The 26671-nt window shown below is 51.1% G+C and overlaps 3 protein-coding genes across 3 annotated transcripts in view; all 3 read left to right on the plus strand.

Annotated features, from left to right (window-relative positions):
* Positions 1-5092, plus strand: part of ARID3B (AT-rich interaction domain 3B) — a 34583-nt gene extending 29491 nt beyond the window's left edge. Inside the window, exons 5-8 of the mRNA XM_056865744.1 lie at positions 681-943; positions 2697-2951; positions 4669-4773; positions 4915-5092. Of these exons, the coding sequence (XP_056721722.1) occupies positions 681-943; positions 2697-2951; positions 4669-4773; positions 4915-5072 (781 nt within the window). The 3' untranslated portion in view covers positions 5073-5092. The remainder of the gene's footprint in view (positions 1-680; positions 944-2696; positions 2952-4668; positions 4774-4914) is intronic.
* CLK3 (CDC like kinase 3) overlaps positions 1-26671 on the plus strand; it is an 87169-nt gene that overhangs the window by 14540 nt on the left and 45958 nt on the right. The gene's annotated exons all lie outside the window — the stretch shown is intronic.
* Positions 6245-25102, plus strand: LOC130492251 (synaptotagmin-15-like). Its single transcript, XM_056866049.1, has 9 exons — positions 6245-6257; positions 15206-15304; positions 15392-15490; positions 15578-15676; positions 15805-16023; positions 21659-22548; positions 23375-23534; positions 24133-24299; positions 24938-25102. Exons 1-9 carry the CDS (start codon positions 6245-6247, stop codon positions 25100-25102), a joined length of 1911 nt encoding a protein of 636 aa, XP_056722027.1.

Consider the following 26671-nt stretch of genomic DNA (forward strand, 5'->3'; position numbering starts at 1 on the left):
ACCTATTAGTTTAGTATATCTGTATCTCCCACAAGGACCCAAAGCAGCTTTGAAAAAAACAACCAGTCTGAAACAAACGTACACAAAAAGCAATAGAACAACCAAACGAAAGACAAAAGAGTGGGTGAGACATCCTGGGTCGGGATCCCCCAAGTTAATCCATCTGGCTTGTGCTACTGGATAAGGGCCAAGAGCCCTTTGGCTTGCGCCCGCGGACATAACCAGAGGCTATAAATCACTGCAGCAGGTATTTTAAATCTTAAGAGATTGGCTTAGCCAAATCTATTCGGCAAGCATTACATTTGAGCAAAGGCTCAGTCCGCCTGTGGTCCATAGAAAATGCCACACCTCGTCCAGCGTGGTGTAGTGGTTAACAGCTGTGGTTTGGAGCAGTGGACTCTAATCTGGAGAGCCAGGTTTAATTTCCCACTCCTCCACATGAGTAGCGGACGCTAATCTGGTGAACTGGGTTGGTTTCCCCACTCCCACACATAAGGCCAGCTGGGTGACCTTGGGCTAGTCACAGCTCTCTCAGCCCCACCTACCTCACAGGGTGTCTGTTGTGGGGAAGGGAAGGGGACTGTAAGCTGGTTTGATTCTTCCTTAAGCGGTCGAGAAAGTCGGCATGTAAAGACCAACTCATCTTCCGAGTACTTACACTTCCCCTGTATTCCCTCCAGGTATATGAAGTACCTCTATGCCTACGAATGTGAGAAGAAGTGCTTAAGCTCCCCTGCCGAGCTGCAAGCCGCCATTGATGGCAACCGGCGGGAAGGCCGCCGGCCCAGCTACAGCTCCTCCTTGTTTGGCTACTCCCCCGCCACCACGGGGGGACCGCCTTCGCTCCTGTGCCCCCCCAAGATACGCTTCCCCGTCGTCAGCCTTGCCCCCAGCGGCACAACCAGCAACCCCCACCTGTCTTCGGCGGCAGCTCTCAGGAAAGGTCAGAACAGACTTCATCTGCGTCAAACATCCTAAAAAAAATTGAAATTAAATACATACATAAATAGTTACGGACCGATAATACAAAAGGTAAAAATGTAGTGGAGATTAAAAATGGGAATAAAGGGATAAAATCCTCCAAGATATGCATAAAACAGTGGAGCTTCTAATCACAGATTGGTTAATCCAGAGCCTGAAGTGCATTTGGTCTTATTTTAGTTGCCAGCCAGGCAAATCAAGCCATACTAACGGATAAATTTGGAGTTGTATCTGACAAAAGGAGCTCTAGACGATGTTTTCTGAGAGATCTGGGACAGTCCGCTAACAAGGGACTCAGAGGGCCTGAGCGTATATGATCGTACAACGCACACTCAAAAAGGACGCGTTCAGTGGTTTCTAATGTGTCCCAGTTGCATATACATTTTTGTGCATCCATTGGCTTTTTATTATATATCCCTTGAAGAAACTTGGAAGGGAGAGCATTATATCGAAGGAGCATGAAAGCCCTACGATATTCATGATTTGTGATACCTGACAAATAAGGCCTAGTGGCGTTCCTAATAAGCAGGAAAGGTCAGCTGGGTAACTCAGCATTTCTGCAAGTGGCCGGCAGACTGGCCCGTTGGCAAGGGGCAGGGACGCAGAGCCCGGGGGTCAGGGCGCGAGAAGCGGCCGCGACCGTCCCTCTGCCAGTTCCATAGGGAGGGTGTCTCGCTGCTTCTCCGCTCTGGGAGTTAACGTTTTGATATATCAAGTTTATTGCTTGGCTTTCATTTGCATTTTTGACTGTTCGGTGGCTTTGAGCGACTCGGAAAATACAGTAAATAGAGGGAGGAAGTAGATCGGGGTCCCCAGCAAAAGTGCCTGTGGGTGCCATGATGCCCACCAACACATTTACTGGCACCCACCGATTGTTTTTAGAAGAGTGGGTTGGGCTTTTTCCCCACAAGGCTTCTGATTGGCCGCTGGAGATTTGATGGGTTGTGCGGATTTTGAAAGATTTTGGTTTAGCAGCTGCCAGCACAGTACAAGGACCTGGACCGGGTGACTGAACATAAGCCGCGGCGGCCATTTGCTGGCTGGCTCCGCCTCCTGAGGCAGCCATTTTTTGGCTGTGCCCGCCATGCTGTGTCAGAATTCCAAAGGTACCCTCAGGCTCAACAAGGTTGGGGATTCCTTTAAAAAAAATTTTTTTTTTTAAATTAAGGATACAGAAGGTAAAAATGATAGGGAAAGGCAAGGCATTGACAAAACAAAGGGGAAAAAAACATACATTCTTGCTCATACAAAAAATTAACTGAGCAGGCTACATAAAGATTGTCTCTCAAATTGGCTATCATCTAAGTACGAATATACAAGTACGAATATAGGTTCATTCTGATAATAAACGTCATCATGTGTTTCTTATGACTGTTTACTACTGTACTTCGAAAAACTAACTAGTAATTATATCACTTTAGGCTTTTACTGTGGTTTCATGTAGCCTCAAGATAACTATAGAAGAGTTTCCACTTTTCATTATGCTGATCATGAGACATCTCATGATCAGCATAATGAAGCAGGGATTCCTGAAGCAGTTCGTGTAAGTTAAAGGCCATGCCTGCAGGGAAATAAGACACTCTCGAGTCTTTATTCTTTTAAAGACTTCTCAAGTCTCTACTCTGCAAGACTTTGGGAGCCTGCAGCTGTTCCCTGGTCACCTCGAGGAAGGCGCCTGGCTTGAGATCCTGAGAGCCTCTCTTGGTTTTCCCCAGGCGATGGCATCCCTGTGTCCGTGCCCACGCCAAATCGCGTTGCCATGCCTGTGACCTTGGCCAACCAGCAGGCCACCGTAGCAGCCAGGACGGCCACCCTGGAGCAGCTGAGGGAGCGGCTGGAGTCCGGGGAGCCCCCCGAGAAGGCCCCGCGGATGACGGAGGAGGAGCAGCGTTTCGTCCAGCAGGCCTTTCAGCGCAACCTGTTCAGCATGGCCCGGCAGCTGCCCATGAAGATCAAAATCAATGGCCGAGGTGAGGGGAGAGGGTGTTCTTCCTCTGTGAACACACATGAAACTGCCTTATAAGAACATAAGAAAGGCCCATCAAGTCCAGCAGTTTGTTCACACAGTGGCCAACCTGGTGCCTCTAGGAAGCCCACAAGCAAGACAACTGCAGCAGCATTGTCCTGCCTGTGTTCCACGGCACCTAATATAATAGACGTGCTCCTCTGATTCTAGAGAGAATAGGTATGCAGCATGACTAGTATCCATTTTGAGTAGTAGCCACGGGTAGCCCCATCCACCATAAGAACATGTCATAAGAATATAAGAACATAAGAAAGGCCCTGCTGGATCAGTCCAAGGTCCATCAAGTCCAGCAGTCGGTTCACACAGTGGCCAACCAGGTGCCTCTAGGAAGCCCACAAGCAAGACGACTGCAGCAGCACCATCCTGCCTGTGTTCCACGGCACCTAATATAATAGACATGCTCCTCTGATCCTAGAGAGAATAGGTTTGCAGCATGACTAGTATCCATTTTGAGTAGTAGCCATGGATAGCCCCATCCCCCATAAGAACTTAAGAAAAGCCATGCTGGATCAGACCCAGGCCCATCAAGTCCAGCCGTCTGTCCACACAATGGCCAACCAGGGGCCTCTAGGAAGCCCACGAACAGGATGACTGAAACAGCATTGTCCTGCCTGTGTTCCACAGCACCTAATATAATAGGCCTACTCCCCTGATCCTGGAGAGAAGAGGTCTGCATCATGACTAGTATCCATTTGGACTAGTAGCCATGGATAGCCCTATCCTCCATGAACATGTCCACTCCCCTCCTAAGCCTTCCGAGTTGGCAGCCATACCCAACAGGACCCTTGGTTCATCCACATCAGTCTTATCTACTCAGACTGGCAGCGGCTTTCCGGGGTCTCAGGCAGAGGTCTTTCCCATCACCTACTGGCAGATCCCTTAACTGGATATGCCGGGGATTGAACCTGGGACCTTTTGTGTGCCAAGCGGATGCTCCGCCACTGAGCCATGGCCCTTTTGTGGGTCTGAGGGCTGCCTTGCTCGGTGGCACTCCTGACCTTCGAGGCAAACGATCTGAGAAGCAGGTCTTGCACTGAGTCAGGTACTTCTGTTGTTTCGGTAGGTCCTGATGAGCTTGGAGCCAAAGATTTGCCTATTCCAAGTCTAGGAAATACAAGAATCGGCTACAAAAAAGGGTGGGGGAGGAATGCACAGATTCCCTCACAGTAAGGAACCTTTGAGGGAATCGTCTGAGGGCAGAATGGTGCTTGCTTATGTGTTTAGGGTCTGTTAATTCAAATCTGAAACATGGCAACGTTGAGCACATGAAGCTGCCTTATAGTGAATCAGACCCTTGGTTCATCAAAGTCATTATTGTCTACTCAGACCGGCAGCGGCTTTCCAGGGTCTCAGGCAGAGGTCTTTCACAGCACCTACTCGCCTAGTCCCTTTAACTGGAGATGCTGGAGATTGAACCTGGGACCTTCTGCGTGCCAAGCAGATGCTCTACCACTGAGCCACAGCCCTGTTAAGCATCTCTAGTTGTTTCCAGTGCATTGTCCCATATTAACTGAGACTTCTGGGATCTACGACATATATCCCCTCTCCTGGCGAAGGATAGTACTGCAGGCTGCTGCAGGTGACGGAATCCTTAACAATGAGACAATCACAACCCAAATCACACCACTGCATTTTTCCTCCCCCACTTCCTTTCCCAGCAGAAGATAAATCAGATTCGGCGTCGACGGCGGCATCATTGAATTGGACCCCGTCTGGCTTCGGAAGCATTAACATGTCGGTGGAAATCAATGGCACAATCTATGCTGGTGAGGAGAAGCGGCAGTTTCTGGCCATGGGGGAAGGCGGGGAGGTTGGGAGGCTCTACTAGCAATCTCTCAACGGCTCTTGGTTGGTTGGTTCTTGGGATAACCCTCCGTTGCGCTTTTCTCTCTCTGTCTGCCCCGCAGGAGTGCTGTTTGCCCAGAAGCCGGTCGTCCACCTCATAGCCGGATCCAGCGCGCAGAGTACAGGCGGGGGGAGCAGCAGCAGCTCCCACTGCTCCCCCAGCCCCACCTCTTCTAGGGGCACCCCTAGCGCCGAGCCCTCAACCAGCTGGTCTCTCTGAGGGAAACCGAGGGGCGGGTCTCTGGCCTTGGAGCGGCTCCCGCGAGCCAGAAAGGAGTCGGCCGAGTTTTCTTTCCTTTTTCTTTTTAAACCTCATCTTGAGGGAGCCCGCTTTTACGATTGGCTGATGGCAGAGAGCGGGAGATTCCGTGCCGGCCGAGTTCCTCGTCGGGACGGTTCTCGCGGTCTGTCCATAGCCTTTCTTCAGGTTTTTACTGTGTCCTTGATGGGGGGAGGGGGAGAGTGGCAAAGAAGGACACAGGGCGTGTTTCAATCAGGGATTCTCTCGAGGGGCTGTGCATTTTTGTAGATGACTGAGCATCGCCGTGGTAGCAGAAGGCTGGAGGGTATTGGAAACCCATTCCCCAAATCAGAAGCCCAAAGGAGTGTGCTTTTAAAAATAATAATTTTAAATGTCTGCAGTGTATTGACAATCCTTATCCATGAGGCTGCGGCGGGACATGGCTGATACTTTCTCGCCCACCCTCTTGGATTCTTCTTCCCGGTTTGGCGCGCACGCTCACTCATTCACCCAACCCTTCCATGCATTGCCGGCACATGATACCCCTCCTCTCCTTCCCTCATGCGCCTTCCACTCCTCTCTCCTAGGCTTCATCGGCCAATGTGTTCCCCGTCCCCTTCTCTTCCGCCTGCCCCTTCTTCCTTGAGTTCAGTCCGCTGCCTTCCTCTGGAGGGTGCTGATGTCTGGGGCAAGTCTTGCGGGTGGGGGGCGGATGGGGAGGAAATCAGTACCGCCTTCTCCATGGTGGAGACCTTCACAAGCTCCTGGGAAAGCCCCACCCTCCAGCCTAGCTGGGCCATTACCTTTATGTTTGGCTGTGAAATTCCTTTGCCAAGGGGTACAGGTACCATTGGATCTTTTCTTCCCTTTGCCTGCCAAATATCTCAGAATTACGGCTGCTTGAGATTCCCCCAGAGGAGGGACACATGTGTGATATGCAGCTCTCCTTCCCTGCAATGCCGCCCCATCTCTTGGGGCCCACATCCTATCTGCGTTTGCTGCCGGGGTTAACTCTCTCCAGCTTTCAGCAGGCCCCCTTCCAAAATCTTCAGCGGACCTGGAAAATCCCTGTCGAATTATCATTATTATATTTTCATCCTGCTCGTCCAAAGAGCTCAGGAGAGCACGTGTGGTTCTCCCTTTCCTCCGCAATGCCCCTGAAAGGTAGGCCAAGCCAGGAACGAGCGATAGCCCCCCCCCCCAAGGTCAGGTTTCACAGACGTGGTGGGGATTTGAAGCTCTACCCCACCCCTTCCCCTAATCTGATGCGCTCTCACGGCTACACCGTGCCAACTCGGCGGGGCGTTTGCGAAAGGGGAAACAACCGCTCCCCCGTGTGGCTGCATCACGGCTCCACAGGGCCCCCCCCTTCTCATGTCTTCTTCCCTTTGAAATCATCATAGTGAGCAGGGAAACCATCTGGGTCGCTTCCACGTCTGGCGCTCCTCCTCTTCTCGCTGACTTTCCCTCCCTTATGCCTCCCCGTTTGTCCCCCTCCTGCGCCTAGACGCAACTGTCATTCTGGGCCGCCCTCTCTCTCTCTCTCCCTTCTCGATCCCTCCATTCATCCTCGCCACCCGGTTCCCTTGCCGGAGAGATCAGCCTTCCCCTCTCCTACCCCGGCGATCTCGGTCATCCTCCAGGTATGCACCAGCTTCTCCTGAGCAGATGAAAAAATACCTCAGAAATATACTTAATTGCTGTGTGTGTGCGTGTGTGTTTTTCCCCCCTTCTCTCTCTGTTCTGGAAGGATTTACGTATGTTAAAACTTATTTTATAAGTACTGTTGACTGCTTTTATTATTATTTTTATTTTATATATCGTAGCACCAAAGACACGCCCAGCCCCCCCCCCAAATGGAACCCCTGAGTGGGAAGGTTCAGGTAGCTTTTCGAGGTCTCTGATTCAGCGCGGAAGCGCTTGGCTGATGGTATCTCAGGCGAGGGGCTGCTAGTGGCGACCGATGCTGACGGATCTCTCCGGCCAGCTTGCCTTACGCTTGATTTAAAAGATTGAAGGGTGTGCTTGTGTATGTGTTCAGGGGTCAGGGTTTTCGGAACAACCCAGGTTAGACGCGCGCACTAGCTCGCCTCTGCTCTTTCCCTGGTTCTCTGAACATCAAGCCCTGCTTGTAAGAGGCAGTGACCGAAGGGAATCTTGGCCTGTCCGCGGCACTCCTAAGCTTGCAGGGTCCAAGCCCCAGCATGTATGGTAGATACGAACTCGGGTCTGGAAAGATTAGAGCCCATGGTTCCGAAACAGCTGGGTCTGATCGCAACTCCGTCCTCCCCTTATATTGGCCGCATTGTTAGCAGCGGTCGCTTTCCAGAGGGAAGGCAGGGTCCCCATCTTGGAAATTCCATTCTTGGCACTTCTATCGTGGGTTAAGCTGCTGTTCTGACACTCGTCCCCTGAGCAGAGGGAAGAGGGGAAACCCCCACAACTGGAAAAATTCCTGCAAAAAATATTTTTAAACGTTTATGGAGTAGTTTCTTTGGAACTGAAGAGCCACCATGGACATATCAAGGAATAAAATCCCAGGTGGACTTCTTGTTCTGACATCTTCCAGGCATGTTCCTCTGTAAAAATGTGTCTGAAATCATTCCTGAGCAGCATGTGATACTTGGAAGAAGTTCTCATGGGAAAGAAATTAGCCGAACACTCCCTAGCCAACAAAAAAGCCATGCTTTTTTGCTTGTCGCCTGCTCGATTAGCAGTGGGGCCTTTAGAGGAGAAAAAAGTTATATCAGGGTTCTGCCAGATGGTATGACAACTTTTGAGACCAGTTCTTCGGGGCAGAGCCTTTTCGGTGGCAGCCCCGCATTAGCACATACGTAACTGGCCCTTCTGTGAGCGGGCAGGCCGCTCGAGGCGCACCAGGCTTCTTTCCTTTTCCGGCTGCGGGGTGAGAGCGAACTTAAAAATGGGTGTCGCTGCGCTGAAGTCACCCCGGGAAAAGAGGGGATGCGCAGCAAAATGGTTCCCCACCCCCATCCGGAGAGCAGAGTGGTCATTCTGTAAGCCCTGGGTGTGGATACTGGCACCCTCTGCCGACAATTCTGCTCAGTCTGTCGCTCCTTGAAAGCACGGTGGTTCATCCCTTGGGAAAAGACGGGGATAGAAACAGCTGGACTGGAGAGCCAAAGTTGAATGCAGAAATCTGAGGGCTGCCTTCAAATTTTGCGCATTAAAAATTAGCAATAACACGGCAGGTCAGAAATGGGAGCAGGCCAACTGGTTTTTACCTGCTAAAACCGCTGGTCTTAATACTAGCTATTTTATTTTATTGTGGGCAGTGAAGTTAGGCTTGATCTCCCATCGACTTTGGCTTTCTCCTTTGCGCAGAATTTGCACCATAATCCAGTGGCCGGTCCCCCTTATTTCTCTGGGACATTTCGTTGCCTGCGCCTCATTGAGTTTCCCTTCCCACGCGCCCGAGGGATTTGTCTTCTTTGCAACAATGACGTTTAGCAAGAGAGGCCGTGGCATTCTGGGCTGGTGAATGTGACTTCTAGCATCCGTTCACGTGGAATCCTGTTAGCTCCTGTTTTCTTTTAAGAGCACATTTCTAGTCCTCATTACCAGAGGACAGGGAAAAAAATCAAAATGTGTGGTGTGTTTGTTGGATCAAACTCACTTCCTAGCCTTTCTAGACTTCAGCTCCCCAACATTCGGCAAGCCCCAGTATTCCTTCCCTAGTGCCTAAACAAAATGGGACATAAACTTTTTTTTCAAGCAGAAATTCTACAGCCAGAGCCGATGACGCGAATATTCTCCCAAACAACTTAACTTGTGCATTTCTTAGTTATATAGGTTGATTGGTCCCAGTTTCAAAAACTTGTAATTCTTGCCTCCACCTTTTCTTATGTAGGATTCTGAATCACTGTCCGAAGAGGAGTTTTATTGGGGGGGTGCTTTTCCTGAATGAATGATAATTTTTTTTTTTTGCAAGTTCTGAGGTCAAAGAAGCGTTCTGGGAGCTGGTTTTCGGTTGTGTTGGTCAAACACAAATATTAAGGCAAACCTATTTACTTACTTCTGGGTACTCCCCAGCTGTATATAAGGCAGGGGGCAGAGATCCGTGGGCCCACGTTCTGGCCGTAGGGGGGCTGAACCCTCCCCACGCTTCACACAAACACTCCCCCAACTTGCTTTTGATCTCCTGGCTCGACTCAACAAAAGCATCGGGGAAGAGAGACACTTTGGGGAAAGGGGAGCATTCATTACTTCGATCGAGCCGCCACCAACCCTGCTTCATGCACAATTTGGGGCTGAGCCAGGGCTTAAAACCGACGCCTGCAGCCTCTGTGTCTAATTTTGGTCTCGGGCGTCGCGTTTGCTTGCACAGAAAGCTGCTCGGATCACGGCGAAAAAGCTTCCGCGCCACGAGAGTTTTCACGCCTCTAAGCTTCACAGCTAGACAGGGCACCAGGCAGGGATGACGAAGATTGTCCGAATCCAGATCAGGGATAAAGGGTAGACTGCGCTGGGATTTGTAACCGTATATACCTCATTTTAAATAAGCTGCAGCAACACTCCGGGGCCTTTATTTCTGGGGTCAGCTGTTTAAAACTGTGAAAATCACAAACCCTTTTTCTCTACCCTGGTTTTGATGCTGGTAATTTTGACTGCATTTTTGTTTCTGTTTTTTTGTTTTTAAAGCCGTTTTTGCTGCTGTGACCAGGCCTGGGTGGGGGACTGGAATGAGCTTGGAACCAGCAGCGGAACAGTGACTGGGGTGAGGGCTTCGCCCAACCTATCTCGATTGTCGACCTTTAAAGATTTTATGGCACTCAGGGCTTTTGATAATGAGAGAAAGGGCTGTTCCTTCTAGCATGCTGGGTTTCCTTTGGCAGGGGCGCTCTGGCTCTCCTTCCCCGTGCCCCTTTGAGCGCCAGACCAAAGCCCCAGCTTGCGAGAGCAGCAAAAACCAAACCTTCAGTCGAGGCGAGCTGCCCAAAGGCTGATGAACGAACCTGAAGCCGTGTTTTGTACCGAGTCGGACCGTTTGGCCCAGTGTTTGACCCTGGGCGGTTCTCCAGGGTCTCAGGCAGTAGGCTTTTTCCAACCCGTCCTACCCAAGACCTTTCTTTTGCCGGTGATTCCAAGGACTTGAAGCTGGGACCTCCGGCACGCCACCGAATCTGCACCGACTGACTGAGCTTCTGTTTTGAAGGGGGACCCCAGCGCTTTCTAGCTGTACCAGAAGACTTATGGACACGGTTTCTTCTACTGTCGAGGGTGGGCGGGAAGGAGCGTTCTCCCCCAGAGTGTGCCCAGGGCCCTCCCAAACGAACCAGCTGGGATACTCAGTGCCCTTTTCTCGGCTGCTTCCGGGCGAGTTCCAAGGAGAAGCTGCTTCCTCGATCAGCAGCAGCAGCCGCCGCCTTGCGACTAGTTTATCATTAACTATTTAAAGGAAAATGAAATAAAATGTGATAGCCTAGATGGTGAATTAAATACCTCAGATGTCTCCTTCCAGCAAGTTGTCTGTATATGTTGTTGTTGGATTTTTTTTTTTTCTATCTTACATGTTATCTGAATGTTTATATTCCAGTAAACTTCTACCTCTTCATATAATGGCTGTGCATGTGTTCTTGGTCTATTTTTTCCCCTTCTTCTTCTGTGCTTCCTCCTTAGAAAGAGATTCTCTCGCCCTCCCTCTGGCCACCTTGAATTCTCCAAGCCGTTAATCTTCAGCTCGTCAAGTGGGTTGCAGATGCCCTTGTGCCTGCCAGATTGCAAGTCCTTATAGAGCAGGAGTCCCCAGGAACCACGAACACCTTTCCTGGTGCCCGCCAGCATTCTTAGAAAGTGGACAGAGGCAGGTTGGGCTTTTGCCCAGCAAAACTTCTGAATTGGCCATTGGAGATTTGGAAGGCTGTGCAGATTTTTTTTTAAAAAAAAAAAATCTTGCTTTAACAGCAGCTGCCACCACCCCACAGGGATCTTCACTGTGTGAAGGTAAGCGGCGACCGCCATTTTGTGGCTGGCTCTGCCTCCTACGGTAGCCGTTTTGTGGCTGCAGGCACCACACTATGTCAAAATTCCAAAGGAGCACACAGGCTCATAAAGGTTGACACCCCTGATATAGACTTTTGGTGGTGGGGGAAGGCTTCCTTTTGAAAGAACCTGCTGCTCATGCGCATGTGCAGGGAGCAGCGGGCACCACAGCTCCTGACTCTTGGCATGCACACAGAAAGGAGCAGAGGGGACAGTCATTCAGCAGCGGAGAAGAGCCCGTTTCAGACCCTTCTCCCTGCAATGACTCTCCCTTGTTCTCTCATTTCTGAGTCCGATCTGGCCACCCCTCACCAGTCAGTCCTCTGACGCTGCACACGGTTGCCATGTGGAGATCCCCCTCCCCACGGCTGAGGTCATAACTCTGGCTCCTCTTCCTGCCCCCCTTTGGGTCCTGTGCATCTTCCCAAGGAATAGAAGCTGGCCCTGCATCTGGAAAGTGAGGATTTTCTCGATCAGTTTCAGTATCCCAACGAACGAAACGAACAGAGTTTTTCCTGTTTGGGGGTGGAGGAGATTTCCATGCGTTTGGAAATGAATGCACATCTCTGATGAGGTCCAGGCAGTACCTGGGGCAGAGAAGTTACTTTGCAGGGGCCAATGCTTCCTGCTCCACTAAGCCCATCGTTGACTTGGGGCCAAGCAAAGGCTCCCTACAGCGTCTGGTGTGGCCAGAACCGGTTCCTAAATCCCATCAGCGGACGCTCAGGTTTGCTTCTTACAAGAGCTCTTAATATGCAGAACAACAGTTGTGAGGTTTACATATCAGACCCCGGAGGGAGCGGCGGTTACTGCCGTTGAACCAGTCTGGCTGGATGGAAACAGGCTTCCCAATTTTTGTTTGCGTCCAATTTCACAGGAGATCCGGAAGTCTGTAATGGTAAGTAACCCTAGAGAATAGGAGAGTATCCATGCTCTCTCTAAGGTGGGGGAAGCTTATCGAGTTTTATGTGCCCTTGTAGTGATTCCTCCCCCCCCCCCCCCAGTATGTAGTGGTATTTTCAGGGCTTGAGCAAATTAGACAAAAGGGGTGCTGAAAACGGGTATGTTTGAGAAACACGTTCCATTTTTCTAGCCGATCGGCTGGTTTGGTCAGGTTTTCAAAAACTGGTTGGCTAAAAAAGTAATTGCAATTTATCTATATATTTAGAGAGTGAGAGCTGGATTTTGTACATTCAAGCCGGTTTACGTATTAATATAAAAACGATCTAATCGTAGGAGATGCCAAGGATTGAATCTGGTGCCTTCTGCCTGCCACACGGAGGTTCTGCCACTGAGCCACACGCTATCTCAGCTTAGCCTCCCTCCCAGGGCAGTTGTGAGAATAAAATGGAGAAGAGGGAGAACGAAGTAAAATAAAATACGTTTTTATCATCCCAATGGTTGATTCCCGGTTGGCTTGTAGTTCTCACATCTGAACACCAGAGGGAAGCACTGATTGGGGGAAAACTACGAGATGCTCTAAGGATTTTCCCTTCTTTCTCTTTTGACCGGTTGCATCCTCTAGCCCAGGACCTGTTTTCAGACTTTTTTGTCCTGCGCCGCCTTCTGGGGAGGGGCTGCATCTGCTTGGCATGCAGAAGGTCCCAGGTTCAATCCTCGGCATCTCCAGTTAAAGGGACCAGGCGAGTAGGGGATGTGAAAGACCCCTGAATGAGACCCTGGAGAGCCGCTGCCGGTCTGAGTAGACAATACTGACTTTGATGGACCGAGGGTCTGATTCAGTAGAAGGCAGCTTCATGTGTGTTCTTCATCCAAACACACCACCACCCTCTTCCTGGCATCCAGCTCTTGTGCACTAAAGTAGTACAACTTAAAATGAATGCCTCTCCTTTCCAGATACATTCGTACTGGAATTACACCAGTCTGAGCATGTGAATTGCCACATTTATGCAGCTCCTACCCTCCTTTTATGAAATCTGGGGGCCACAGTGGGGCAGAAGCTTCCCCGACACGGACACTGCACCTGTCCAAATGTACCCATGTCCACCCCAGCTCAATGGCTCAACAGCCCCCCCTTCAAGAAGTAACTGGCAAGTCCCATTTAGCACAGTAGACATTATTTATTTCAATTGTCCTTTCTGTCCAACGTGGAGCGAAACCGACTTGCGTCTTTTCCCTCTCTTCCACTTTATCTTCGCAACAACCTTGTGAGGTAGGCAAGGCTGAAGGGTGTATCAGTTCCCCTGGAGGAAACGGCTGCTTTGGTGGGTGGGCTCTGGTGCATTGCAGCCTGCTGAGGTCCCGGCCCGCCCCCAAAACCCACCCTCCCCAGGCTTTACCCCCAAAGTCTCCAGGTATTTTTCCAGCCCAGAGCTAGCAACCCTAGGCGCTACTACATTTTCTTTTTGGGAGAGCTGCCAGTCAAGCAAGAGGGGCTGTGCAGAGCAGTGATTGGTTGGGGAACTGTGATGTCACAGAAACACCCTCCCCGCCTCTCCCCAGAGTGGTTTTTCAGCTTTAAAAAAATCCTTAACCCCCCTTCCAAAAAAACCCAGGTGTTTGTATCATTAAGCGACTAACCATAGATGCAGCACTTTACAAACAAAGGGGAATTTCCTGCTGGAATTAGTGGGCAAGTTAAGGTTGCCAACTTTGGGTTGGGAAAGGCCTGGAGATTTGAGGATGGAGCCTGGGAAGGGGCGGGGTTTAGAAAAGGGAGAGACCTCAGCGGGTAAAAAAAAAAAAGCCATCCATTCCACCCTCCAAAGCATCCATTTTCTCCAGGGGAACTGCTCTCTGTCGCCTGGAGATCGCTTGTCATTCCAGGAGATCTCCAGGCACCACCTGGAGGCTGGCAACCCTGTTCGATAGGTATGGCAATTGGCATCTGCTGCAAAGGAAGCCGTACCCCACCCCACAAATGCAGACCCCCCTTTCAAGCCTCCGTTTTTATCTATACCTAATTCACAGCGGGTAGCCGTGTTAGTCTGCCTGCAGCAGTAGAAAAGGGCAGGAGTCCAGTAGCACCTTAAAGACTAACAAAAATATTTTCTGGTAGGGTATGAGCTTTCGTGAGCCACAGCTCATTTCTTCAGATCTGAAGAAGTGAGCTGTGGCTCACGAAAGCTCACACCCTACCAGAAAATATTTTTGTTAGTCTTTAAGTTGCTACTGGACTCTTGCCCTTTTCTACTGCTTCAGATCTGAAGAAGTGAGCTGTGGCTCACGAAAGCTCACACCCTACCAGAAAATATTTTTGTTAGTCTTTAAGTTGCTACTGGACTCTTGCCCTTTTCTACTGCTTCAGATCTGAAGAAGTGAGCTGTGGCTCACGAAAGCTCATACCCTACCAGAAAATATTTTTGTTAGTCTTTAAGTTGCTACTGGACTCTTGCCCTTTTCTACTGCTTCAGATCTGAAGAAGTGAGCTGTGGCTCACGAAAGCTCACACCCTACCAGAAAATATTTTTGTTAGTCTTTAAGTTGCTACTGGACTCTTGCCCTTTTCTACTGCTTCAGATCTGAAGAAGTGAGCTGTGGCTCACGAAAGCTCATACCCTACCAGAAAATATTTTTGTTAGTCTTTAAGGTGCTACTGGACTCTTGCCCTTTTCTGCTATCTATCCCTAGAGTGTGTCAAGGGCTGTCAAGTCGCAGCCGACTTACGGCAACCCAGTACCTATGTCTGCAGGTGCCTTAAAAAAGTAAACAGGTAGGGTGCGACCGTTCCAAAACCCCTGGCCTGCCGAGGCCTCCTTTTCGGGAGCGCCCTCCCTGCGCTCCGGGCCTCGGGAGCCCTGAACGGGCCTCCTGCCTGCCATCCCGCTCCGCCGCCTCCCCTCCCACCAAAACTCCTCGGAGCCGGTGCCTTGGCAACAAAGCCCTTGAGAGCCAAGAGCTCCTTTGCCGCCTGGGCTGGCATCCCTCCCCCTGCCCTTCGGGTGTGGGAAGCTGTCCTTTCCTGGGCTCAGACCCGGGAGCAAACACTGGCATCTCTCCGCCTGTTTGCTCAGCCTGCCGAGCCTGAAGCGGTTCCCGGCCTCTCTTTATCAGACAGCCCACGGCCCTGCATCCCACCCGTCTCCCTCTCGGGCAGAGCCTCCGCCAAGCAGTTCTTAACTTTTCCTTCCTTCCTTGCCCCCTTCCAGGACTTTTTGCTGTGGACACCCTCGTGCCTGCAGTGCCAGGATCGCATGGAGAGTCGCCCGACCTGGCATCACACCTGAGAAGCAGCAAAGGGGAAGCAGGTGAGGAGGGAGAACGGGCAGTCCCTCTCGGGCAGAGCCTCCGCCAAGCAGTTCTTAACTTTTCCTTCCTTCCTTGCCTCCTTCCAGGACTTTTTGCTGTGGGCATCCTCATGCCTGCAGTGCCAGGATTGCATGGAGAGTCGCCCGACCTGGCATCTCACCCCAGAAGCAGCAGAGGGGAAGCAGGTGAGGAGGGAGAACGGGCACTCCCTCTCTGGCAGTGCCTCCGCCAAGCAGTTCTTAACTTTTCCTTCCTTCCTTGCCTCCTTCCAGGACTTTTTGCTGTGGACACCCTCATGCCTGCAGTGCCAGGATTGCATGGAGAGTCGCCCGACCTGGCATCACACCCGAGAAGCAGCAGCGGGGAAGCAGGTGAGGAGGGCGAACGGGCACGGTGGGCGGTTTGGGCACACCTTCGCCGGCCAGAGCCTAAATGAAGATCCAAGAGGCAACAGGCGGTTGTAGGACCCCCCGGGGTCATTTTGTCCTCCCCTTTTCAGGATTTCATCTGGCGAGCCTTCTTCTCGCCGGTTCTTTCGAGGTGAAGACGGCGGGAAGTATTTCTTGCTTACGTCTTGCTTACCAGTTCAACGTTTGCTTGCCAGTTCAACGGCTTGCTGCGAACACCCTGCGCCAATTGCTGGCATGCCTTTCCAACTCGATGCGCTATTGTCGTTTTCAAACAAGCAGGTCGACGCGGAAAGCGATGCGCAAGCAGGGTAACGGGAGAGAAGACGTCTGGGGCAAACAGGGCGGCTTGTGTGTGACAGTGGCAAAAAAAACCCGCCCTCCAGTGTGGTGTTTGCAGTTGCACCCCTGCAGGGGGGGTGTCACTGGGCCCTAGGGACATTCTTAGGGTCAAATCTAGCTAAAAAAATTTATCCCCCCCTTTGGACAGATGTGTGGGTTGTAGCAAGCGAAGAAAGCGGGGAAGAGGCAGCCCTTCTCCGTCACCTAGCCAAAAATGCCTCTCGTAAGATCACACCCTCTATAGTTTGTGTAAGTTGTTGTGTTTTTTAAAAAGGGAACCTTTTAAAAAATCTGGCGCTCGGTTGGCTGAGAGCTCCTTTTTAAGCTGATCACAGCATTTGGAATCGGGTTACTGTACTGACGGAGAGCAGCATTTGAGTCCTGTAGCACCTTTTTTTAAAAAAAAATTTTTAATAGAATGTTTATTGATAGGAAAAAAAATTTAACAATAAAGAAGTTACAAGAAAAAGAAAAAAGATTTTAAACAAAATTAAGGCAGGTTAACAAAAACACACGAAAAGTAATATAGAGTTGAAGGTGAGAATCCCTTTCCACCCCTCGTGTTATGTGCCCACCCACCCACCGTTGTGACTTCCAGAGAAGTACCCCTTAGCTTTATTTAATCCATTGTTTATTTAGTTTCCCTTTACTACAATATTTTATTTACAACACTGTCACAATCTTTGTAAAATCAGTCTTTGCCGTGTTATCCCAGCGTACAAAGGCCTTATGCCAGTCTCTTTTAAACTCTTCTACATCATCTCCATGTGGACTATTAGTTAACTTGGCCATTTGTACAAATAGAAAAAGTCCCGTAGCACCTTAGAGATTGACACGATTTGAAGGGGGGGGGGGTATGCGCTCTCGAGAAGTCAGAGCTCCCTTCTTCAAAGCTCTGACTCTCAAGAGCCCACACCCTCAAAATCCAAGGTGCTCCTGGACTCAGATCCTGCTCTTCTAGCGCAGACCGACATGGCTCCCCTCTGAAAAGACGTCGGCGAATTGCCAGAAGAGCTTTGAGGATCGGACCGATAGTCTTGGCTGACATCCCAGGACGATGCTAACCCCATATTCCCCCCCGAGAGCCTACAAGCAGGGCGGAGAGGCCACAGTCTTCCCCCTACGGTTGCTTTCCCAGCAGGTGGTATTCAGAGGTAGACTGCCTCTATGCAGGCAGGTTCCATTTAGGCGTCGGGGCAAACAGCCCTTGGGCGACGCATCCTCTTTTCTGTTTGTCCGAAGCCGCCCGTGCTTAGCGGTGGTCGCAACGCTACCGCCTTCGAGTGTTTGATATCATTCCGTGTAGAATGAAGAGTTAGTTTTTATACCCTGCTTTTTCTCTACCTTTAAGCAGTCTCAAAGTGGGTTGCAATCACCTTCCCTTCCTCTCCCCACAACAGACACCTTGTGAGGTAGAAGAGGCTGAGAGAGGTCAGAGAGAACCGTGACTAGCCCAAGGTCACCCAGCCGGCTTCATGTGTAGGAGTGGGGAAACCAACCCGGCTCATCGGATTAGAGTCCACTGCACATGTGCAGGAGTGAGGAACCAAACCCAGTTCTCCAGATTAGAGTCCACCACTCTTAACCACTACACCACCTACCAACATGGCTGGTGGGACATACATTGTATATTGTATATATTGTATATATACTTGACAACACATATGCCAGCCCCATTGCATGGGCAGGTTTGGTGGCCGTTGAAGGAATGCTTCTCCACGCGCTGCCCAGCCACCGATGCCCATGGAGTCACGCAGGTATGTTGGCGGGGCCGATGGCAGAGGTGCGGTTTACCTCTGAGCCTCTTTTGTTCGCCCGCTTGGGAGAGAAGGGCTCTGCTTTAGGAAAACAGTAGGGAGCTTTGTCCGGAGCCACAGAAGGGAGGGGACGTTGCAGAAAGGTGCAGAGTTACACGGGGACGGTGGGGGGGAGGCAATGGGGATCAGGAGAAAGTTAGAGGGCGGGAGCCGCTTAAAGGGCTCTGGGAAGAGCGGGGCAGAGTCGACCACGAACGGTCCATTCGCCAGTTCAGGCGAATGGACCATGCCAGGGCGGACTCGGGGCTCGATTTAAGGTACTGGCTACCACATACGTGGTAAGTATTTACTATATCATTTTGCCACTATAGTAAGTATTTACTATATCATTTTGCCACTATATCAAGCAAACGTGTGTGTGTGTTAAGTGCTGTCAAGTCGCTTCCGACTCATGGCGACCCTATGAATGAAAGTCCTCCAAAATGTCCTATCCTTAACAGCCTTGCTCAGATCTTGCAAATTGAGGGCAGTGGCTTCCTTGATTGAGTCCATCCATCTCTTGTTGGGTCTTCCTCTCTTCCTGCTGCCCTCAACTTTTCCTAGCATGATTGTCTTTTCCACTGACTCTTGTCTTCTCATAATGCGACCAAAATACGATAACCTCAGTTTAGTCATTTTAGCTTCTAGGGTCAGTTCAGGCTTGATTTGATCTAGAACCCACTGATTTGTTTTTTTGGCAGTCAAGCAAACGTATTGGTCTATAATTCTGTGGTTTTGCGTGTGTTTTTTTTAATCAGAGCATGCCCCTGTTTACTAGTTGGGACCAAAGCACCTGACCGTGAATTTCCAGGTAGAGTCAAAAAATAGATCTGTTGCTGCTTGTCCCTATCAGCTGTGCCAGGTCTGTCTAAGGTAGAAAGGAAACCTCTGCTGTTGTCCTGGGTACCTGGTCTGTCCTTGACAAGCCAGGGAGGACAGCTGCAGGCAAGCTTGGAACTCCCTGGCTGTCTGGGCACATGGCCCTGCGTGCCCTTGAACACGCCCCCCTCCCCCAGTATTGGTGTAGCAGTTAGAATCATAGAGTTGGAAGGGACCACGAGGGTCATCTAGTCCAACCCCCTGCACAATGCAGGAAATTCCCCACTACCTCCCCCCCAAAACCCCAATGACCCCTACTCCATGCCCAGAAGATGGCCAAGATGCCCTCCCTCTCATCATCTCCCTAAGGTCATAGAATCAGCATTGCTGACAGATGGCCATCTAGCCTCTGCTTTAAAATCTCCATGGAAGGAGAGCTTGCCACCTCCCGAGGAAGCCTGTTCCACCGAGGAACCGCTCTAACTGTTAGAAAATTCTTCCTAATGTCTAGATGGAAACTCTTTTGATTTAATTTCAACCCGTTGGTTCTGGTCCGACCTTCTGGGGCAACAGAAAGCAACTTGGCACCCTCCTCCATATGGCAGCCCTTCAAGTACTTGAAGGTGGTTATCCGATCCCCTCTCAGTCTTCTCCTCTTCAGACTAAACATACCTAGAGCAGGAGTTCCCAGCATGGTACCTGTGGGTGCCAAGGCAGCTGCTGACACTTTTCCTGGCACCAGTCGAGTGTTTTTAGAAAGTGGGCAGTTGGGTTTTTTTGCTGCACAGGGCTTCTGACTGGCCACTGGAGATTTGTTGGTGGCGGGTTCAAGAGGGGAAGGAGGGCCTGGGAAAACCTCGAACCGGCCCTTGCCTAAGAGCTGGTGCCAGTCAAGAGACAACAGACCAAGGGTCTGACTCTACAAGGCAGCTTCATTTGCTCACACAGTGCCCCCACCCCACCCCATCTCTCAGCGTACCCCTAAGTGAAGCAGGTGTGTTGACCCGGGCGGCACGTCGTTTCAAGGTAAGGTTGCCAACCTCCAGGTACTAGCCGGAGATCTCCTGCTATTACAACTGATCTCCAGCCAATAGAGGTCAGTTCCCCTGGAGAAAAATGGCCTCTTTGGCCATCGGACTCTATGGCACTGAAGTCCGCCCCCTCCCCAAACCCCGCCCTCCTCAGGCTCCGCTCCAAAAACCTCCCGCCGGTGGTGAAGAGGGACCTGGCAACCCTATTTCAAGGGAAAGTTCATTCCCATTTCCAGGTCTGCTCCCAGCCCGGGCTGCCAACTGCCTGGAGGGGGTGGTTAAAGGGAGGGTCCGGCGCTCTTCCTAAAGGGGCCTTTGAGCGGGCAGCCGCTTTGAGAAGGTTTTGCGTCAGCAAAGCAGCAGGTCTGATAAGGGGAGCTTTTTTTTTCCACGAGCGTTATCTGTCTTGAGGCTCGGCTCGGTTTATTTTAGCTTTTGTGCAAACGCGCCGATCTGATGTAATGGTTCCGGACATGCTTTGCCGCTGTGTTTTGTACGGGACGGGATTCGAAAGGGGGCAGTGCTCCTCATGGGTATCTCCGGCAAGCCCCCAGCCTCCTGCCGGCCTTGTTTCTACGTAGCTCCCAGTCTATTGTAGGGATGATATTTTGGACTCTCGTCCAGTTGGAGAACCAGCGGGTTAGCGTGTTAGACGAGGAGTCTGGGAGACCCAAGTTCAGATCCCCGCTCTGCCGCGGAAGCTCACTGGGTGACCTTGGCCCAGTCACACACACTCTCAGCCTAACCTACCTCGCAGGGTTGTCGTGGGGATAAAACGGAGGAGAGGGGGCCTGGAAGCTGCTTTGGGTCCCCGTGTTGGAGAAAGGCAGGGTACCAATGAAGTAAATAAAGAAACTGTGTGACCCGGGCTCGACGGAAGCACTTTCCCTTGCAAAGTGTTTCTCTCCCCGAGGTAGACTTCAACAGCTGCGTGCATTTTGCTGCATGTACATATAAAGGGATTCTTCAGGCCAACTGGATTTGATAGCCGTGGATTGACTTAACAAGGCCACGTTTACGGACGAGTAAAAGCAATCCTCAGCCTCTTTAGTATCGCAGAATGTTATGGGATGGGCGGGAAGGATGAGGGATGAGGCTATGTGTAGTTTTCTCTCCAAATGTGATGTAATATTGGTACGGAAGACCTGGTGTCTAGAGACACCCTTATTTAATGGTTTAAAAGCCTATGATCTAGCGTCTGAGCCCTCCCCATATGGAAGAGTGACAGGGGGCCCTGGGAATTTTAGTCTCTACAGTCCTGAATGTTAAGTTAGTCGAATAATACTCTCTCATAATACTAAGTCATCTGCTGAAGCAGGAGGGTGAGAGATTCAAAAACTGATAAAAGGAAGTATTTCTTCACACAACACAAAGTTAAATTGTGGAACTCCCTGCCCCAGGATGGGGTGATGGCTGCCAACTTGGAAGGCTTTAAGAGGGGAGTGGACATGTTCATGGATGGGTATTCATATCTACTTAGCCAAAATGGATACTAGTCATGATGCATACCTATTCTCTCCAGGATCAGAGGAGCATGCCTATTGTATTAGGTGCTGTGGAGCACAGGCAAGATGCAGTTGTCTTGCTTGAGGGCTTCCTAGAGGCACCTGGTTGGCCACTGTGTGAACAGACTGGTGCACATATAGATTAAAAGCATAAAACCCCTAATAAAGACAAAAACTAACACATTCAATATATACAAACATGAACAACTGCGATGTACAATCTTTTATTGACCAATATGGATCTCATTTTGGTCAATGAAAGATTGTACATCGCAGTTGTTCATGTTTGTATATACTGAAAGCAACAGCCATGCAAATCTGTGGCGGTGTCTTGAAATAGCAGAAGCGCTCGAAGGGCACATTTGGATGCTATTTGAAAGGGCCACGGAAGAATATGGAACAGGGACAGGACACGAACCCCTCAGATTCATGCCTCCACTTTTCTCTGTTCAGTAAACATGCAGGTATTCCTGGGAGCAGGGCTCGCCATCCTGTGCTTCTGCCTCCTCCTTGGCTGCGCGATCTGCTGGCACTGGCAGAAGAAGCAGAAAGACAAGAGCGAAGCGTGGCCGCCGGACTGCACCCTGGTGGATCTGGGGCCGGCCCTGCCTTCCCGAGTGACAATCCAGCAGCAGTACACGGAGATAGAAGGAGAGGTTCTGGAGCGTCCATCTCCCACGGTTGCTGATGCGCCGGGGGTATCCGGCCACGGCAGCCCACCCAAGAGCCTCCGCCGTGGCCGCGCTTCTTTACCCAGCATCCCCTTTCCATCAAAGCTGAGCCTGCCGGGCAAGCCCACGCTGCACCTGGAACGGCGTTGCACCATCTCCGTGAGTAGCGCGCTAGGGGACAAGAGCAGCCTCCTCTCCAGTCCCGTCCAGGGTGCCGACATCTCGCAGTTGTACGCCACGCCACGGAACCTGTCCGGCGCTGGTCCGAAGCCACGGCCGTGTCTCCACTTCACTTTGTTTTACTCGGAGCCTGAGGCCACGCTGATTGTGACGGTGATCGGCGTCTCCCACCTGCCCAAGGGCTTCCGAGCCAGCCGTGATTCCTACGTCAAGGTCTGCTTGCTTCCGAAGTCTGCCGAGCCCCAGCGCACTGCCGTGCACAAGAAGAGCCTGAATCCCGAGTTCCGCGAGCAATTCCATTTCGGCCACTACGGTCCGGAGGAATTGCGGGGTCTGACCCTGCGCTTTGCCGTCTACGCAAAGGGGTTCCACAACCTGAAGGATTTCTTCATTGGGGAGGTGATGTTCCCGTGCACGCAAGCAACCTGGGAACAAGGCGTATCCTCCGCCTACACCCAGGAACTGTCGACAACCAAAACCAAACTTAAAAAGGTGAGGGATTGTGCCAATGAACTGATAGGGGGGTGCTCCATACAAACACACATGCCAGCGTGGTAGCAGGACAGCAGGAAGTGAGGCAGGAAGTACTGTTTTACAGAGCTGCTGCTTGTCAAAGAAACTTAGTGCTGCTGTGGCTATTATGGGGTATTAGGGTTGGCACAGAAGAAAAAGTGTTTCACATGTTTATCCCAAGTTTCCACTAAGGAGCTCAGGGTGATCATTCCTCTCCACCACATTGCTCTCAAGACCACCACCTGAGGTAGATTAGACTCTTGTTGGTCTCTAACCAACACACCTACCCTATGAAATTAAAATTGCATGTCTGTCTTTCACATGTATAGGCCAAGGGGAGGGGCCGTGGCTCAGTGGTAGAGCCTCTGCTTGGCATGCAGAAGGTCCCAGGTTCAACCCCTGGCATCTCCAGTTAAAGGGACTAAGCAAGTGATATGAAAGACGTCCGCCTGAGACCATGGAGAGCCACTGCCGGTCTGAGTAGACAATACTGACTTTAGAGGAGGGGCTTTGGCTCAGTGGTAGAGCACCTTCTTGGCATGCAGAAAGTCCCAGGTTCAATCCACGGCATCTCCAGTTAAAGGGACTAGGCTATGGGAAAGACCCCTGCCTGAGACCCTGGAGAGCCACTGCCGGTCTGAGTAGACAATACTTGACTTTGATGGACCAAGGGTCTGATTCAGTATAAAGCAGGTTCATGTGTTCATGTGCCGACAGTACAAGAGAGGCTTGAAAGCCCTTTAATTGGCATGTGTGAAGTCGGTTGCTGTCTAACCATCTCTTTCCCCTACGTTTTTGATTCCAGTGTCTCAGTTCCCAGGACATGATCTCTTCGCTTTCCCAGCCCAAGTCCGCTGGGCAGCTGTTCCTCCTCCTGCAGTACCAGGCGCTTGCCAGTCGCATCAAAGTCCTGGTGCGCAAGGCCGAGAATCTGGGCCGGCTCACCCGCATCCCGGGGACGCCAGGTAGGATGGTCCAGATAGGCACTCCGCCGTATGCATCAGCCCTTTGCGATTCCACGCTTGCTAAAATCTTATCCACATTTAACCGGAGACGATGGGGCCCTGTGGCGCAGAGTGGTCAGCTGCAGTACTGCAGTCAAAGCTCTGCTCATGACCTGAGTTCAATCCCAACAGAAGTCAGTTTCAGGTAGCCGACTCAAGGTCGACTCAGCCTTCCATCCTTCCGAGGTTGGTAAAACGAGTACCCAGCTTGCTGTGGGTAAAGTAACCTCCCTGCAAACATAGTCTGCCTAGTAAACATTGTGATGTGACATAACCGCTGGATCAGTAATGACCTGGTGCTTGCACAGGGGACTACCTTTACCTTTAACCTTAACCGGAGACACCAGGGATTGAACCAGGCATCTTCTGACCTATATTGGGCCAGCCTCCCCTGGTGCTTCGGCATCCTGGACCATCCCTATCAAATTCCACCGTTTGCTAGTAAAGACAAGTATGCTGCAGACTCTTTTCCCCAAACCACTCTGGTTACAAACTCCTCCATCTTGAGGTCTAGATGCTTGGCCCTTTACCTACAAGTTCCCACTTTTCCTGTTTCCAGACCACTATGTCATGATCCGCCTGCACCACAACGGAAAGGTCGTAGATACAAAAGAGACCAAGTCCATTGCCGGCTGCAATCCCGTTTGGAACACCCCGTTCCTCTTCAGCGTTCCCGCGGGAGACATTCTAGAGCAGGCGCTGTCCCTGGAGTTCACGGTCATGCAGGTGAGGAAGAAGAGACCGTCTTCCGAACTGGTTTTTTTTTTAAGCGAATACATGTTTGCACGTAGCAGGCCCCGTGGCGCAGAGGGGTAAATGCAGTGCTACAGTCTTCACAACCTGAGTTCGATCCTGACGGAAGTCGGTTTCAGGTAGCCGGCTCGAGGTTGACTCAGCTTCCCATCCTTCCCAGGTCGGTAAAATGAGTGTCCGGCTTGCTGGGGGTAAAGTGTAGACGACTGGGGAAGGCAATGGCAAACCACCTTGCAAACATCGCCATCCCATGGGTCAGTAATTACCCCATGGGTCAGTAATCACCCGGTGCTTGCACAGGGGGCTACTTTTACATGTTTGCACATATCGGCAAGGAGGACTTTGCAGAAGAAGGCAGTGGCAAAACCACCTCTGCTTCTCACTTGCCTTGAAAGCCCCTTGCTGGGGTTGCCGGAAGCTGGCTGCGACTTGATGGCAGTTTACACACCCGCGCAATCTTTATGTTCTGGCGATGCATTTTTTTTAAGTGATGCATTTAATCACGGGGAAAGGTTTGATGCTCCCATGGGACGGCCGTGAGTCTCCAGGGACTCAAACAAATCATTCGCACCAACGCTGCTTTCTTCCTCGTTTCCCCTCACCCCTCCCAGGCTCGCCTCTACACTCGCAGCTGCCCCGTGGGCCGAGTGCTGATCGGACCAGACGCTCCGGAGATGGGGCAGACCCACTGGAAGGAGATGTGCAGCCGAGGGAACGTGGAGTCCGCTCGCTGGCATTCGGTTCAGCCCGAAAGAGTTCCTCTCTGCCCTCGATGAGCACCCCTAACGGTTCGTAGTCATCGGCCACAGGGGTGGCTGTCGTTAGCAGTGCTCTGGGGATAACGGGTGGAGGAGCCATCGCAGTGCCGGAAACCTCCTCTTCTACCTAGGAGGGCTTGGAGGAGTTTGAGACGGTGACTTTCGACTGGGGTGAGCCCGGCGTGAGAATGGAGCTAGTTGAGAGAGACTGAATGGACTCCTCCAAGCTGATATTGAATGCTATGAAGTAGGGCAGATCGGTGGCTTGGGAGATTCCCCCTAGACAACCCGGAGCTTAGAGGAAGTCCTGGGCTGTTCCAAGAACTGCCTGTACCATAAACAGAAAGGCCAAAGAAGATGGAAGAAGAAGAAGAGCTGGTTTTTATATGCCGACTTTCTCTACCACTTAAGGGAGATTCAAACCAGCTTACAATCACCTTCCCCTCCCCACAATAGACACCTGTGAGGTAGGTGGGGCTGAGAGAGCTCTAAGAGAGCTGTGACTAGCCCAAGGTCACCCAGCTGGCTTCGTGTGTAGGAGCGGGGAAACAGATCCAGTTCACCAGATTAGCCTCTGCCGCTCATGTGGAGGAGCGGGGAATCAAACCCGGTTCTCCAGATCAGAGTCTACTGCTCCAAACCACCGCTCTTAACCACCACACCATGCTGGCTCTCCAGGAGAGGGCGAACGAATAGAAACTTGTGTATGCTAGATTCTTTCCACAAAATCAGGGCATGCCCCTCTGCCCCAAAAGGGCTTGACTCAGATGCCATGAACAAGATTTTGTTTGTGATGAGAACGATCCAGGGAAGTCCTCAAGCTCTTTCCTGATGCGTGACGCAGAGATCTAATAAACTGCAGTTTGTCCCAATGCCCAACTGTGTCTTGCTGCCTCCGACCTGGGGTTCAAATCTTGGTTTATAGGCAATGGAACAAACCACAGTTTGTCATTGTTCCTGTTGTTCTCTAAGATGCTACCAGGCTCGAATCTAGATCTTCTACTGCCGACCAACATGGCTCCCCTCTGAAACTGCCTCCCGTTTTGAATCGTTCAGAGCATCGGGTTAAAGTTTGGGCTTTCGAGCCCGGCTTACTTTTTCCTGTCCCTATAATTCTGTATTTTCACTCCATAGACCCAATCATCCCGCATTCCTAGCTTATGCTCCTTGTAATCCAGAAAGAGGAAAGTCCTAGGGGAAAATATTAAAACAAAACTCTCCGCGTAATATGGAATCTTTTAATTAAAGGGGGAAGGGAACACACACTTCTTAAAGTTAAAATGTGGGGCATAAAGTTTGGCCTTATGACGGAAGCATCTTGTTGGACTTGAAAAAACTGAGATCTTAGAAGAGGTAGGAGAAGCTGCCTTTCCATTCAGTGCTTCTCTCTGTCCTCTGGAAGTTCGGGGCTCCCTCTGAATCTGAAGGGGGACCAAGGCCTGGGGGGACCAAAAGGCCTGGGGGACAGAAGAGCCGAGCCCCGGGGACTGAGTAAAGCCCCTTCGCTGTCAACCTGCAGAGGAGGGACGAGCTCGAGCGAGAAGGATTTGGTGGGAGGCCCGGCGGGAACCGGGGGGCTCGGTGGGG

The sequence above is a fragment of the Euleptes europaea genome, chromosome 20, assembly GCF_029931775.1.
Source record: "Euleptes europaea isolate rEulEur1 chromosome 20, rEulEur1.hap1, whole genome shotgun sequence".
Classification (NCBI taxonomy): domain Eukaryota; kingdom Metazoa; phylum Chordata; class Lepidosauria; order Squamata; family Sphaerodactylidae; genus Euleptes; species Euleptes europaea.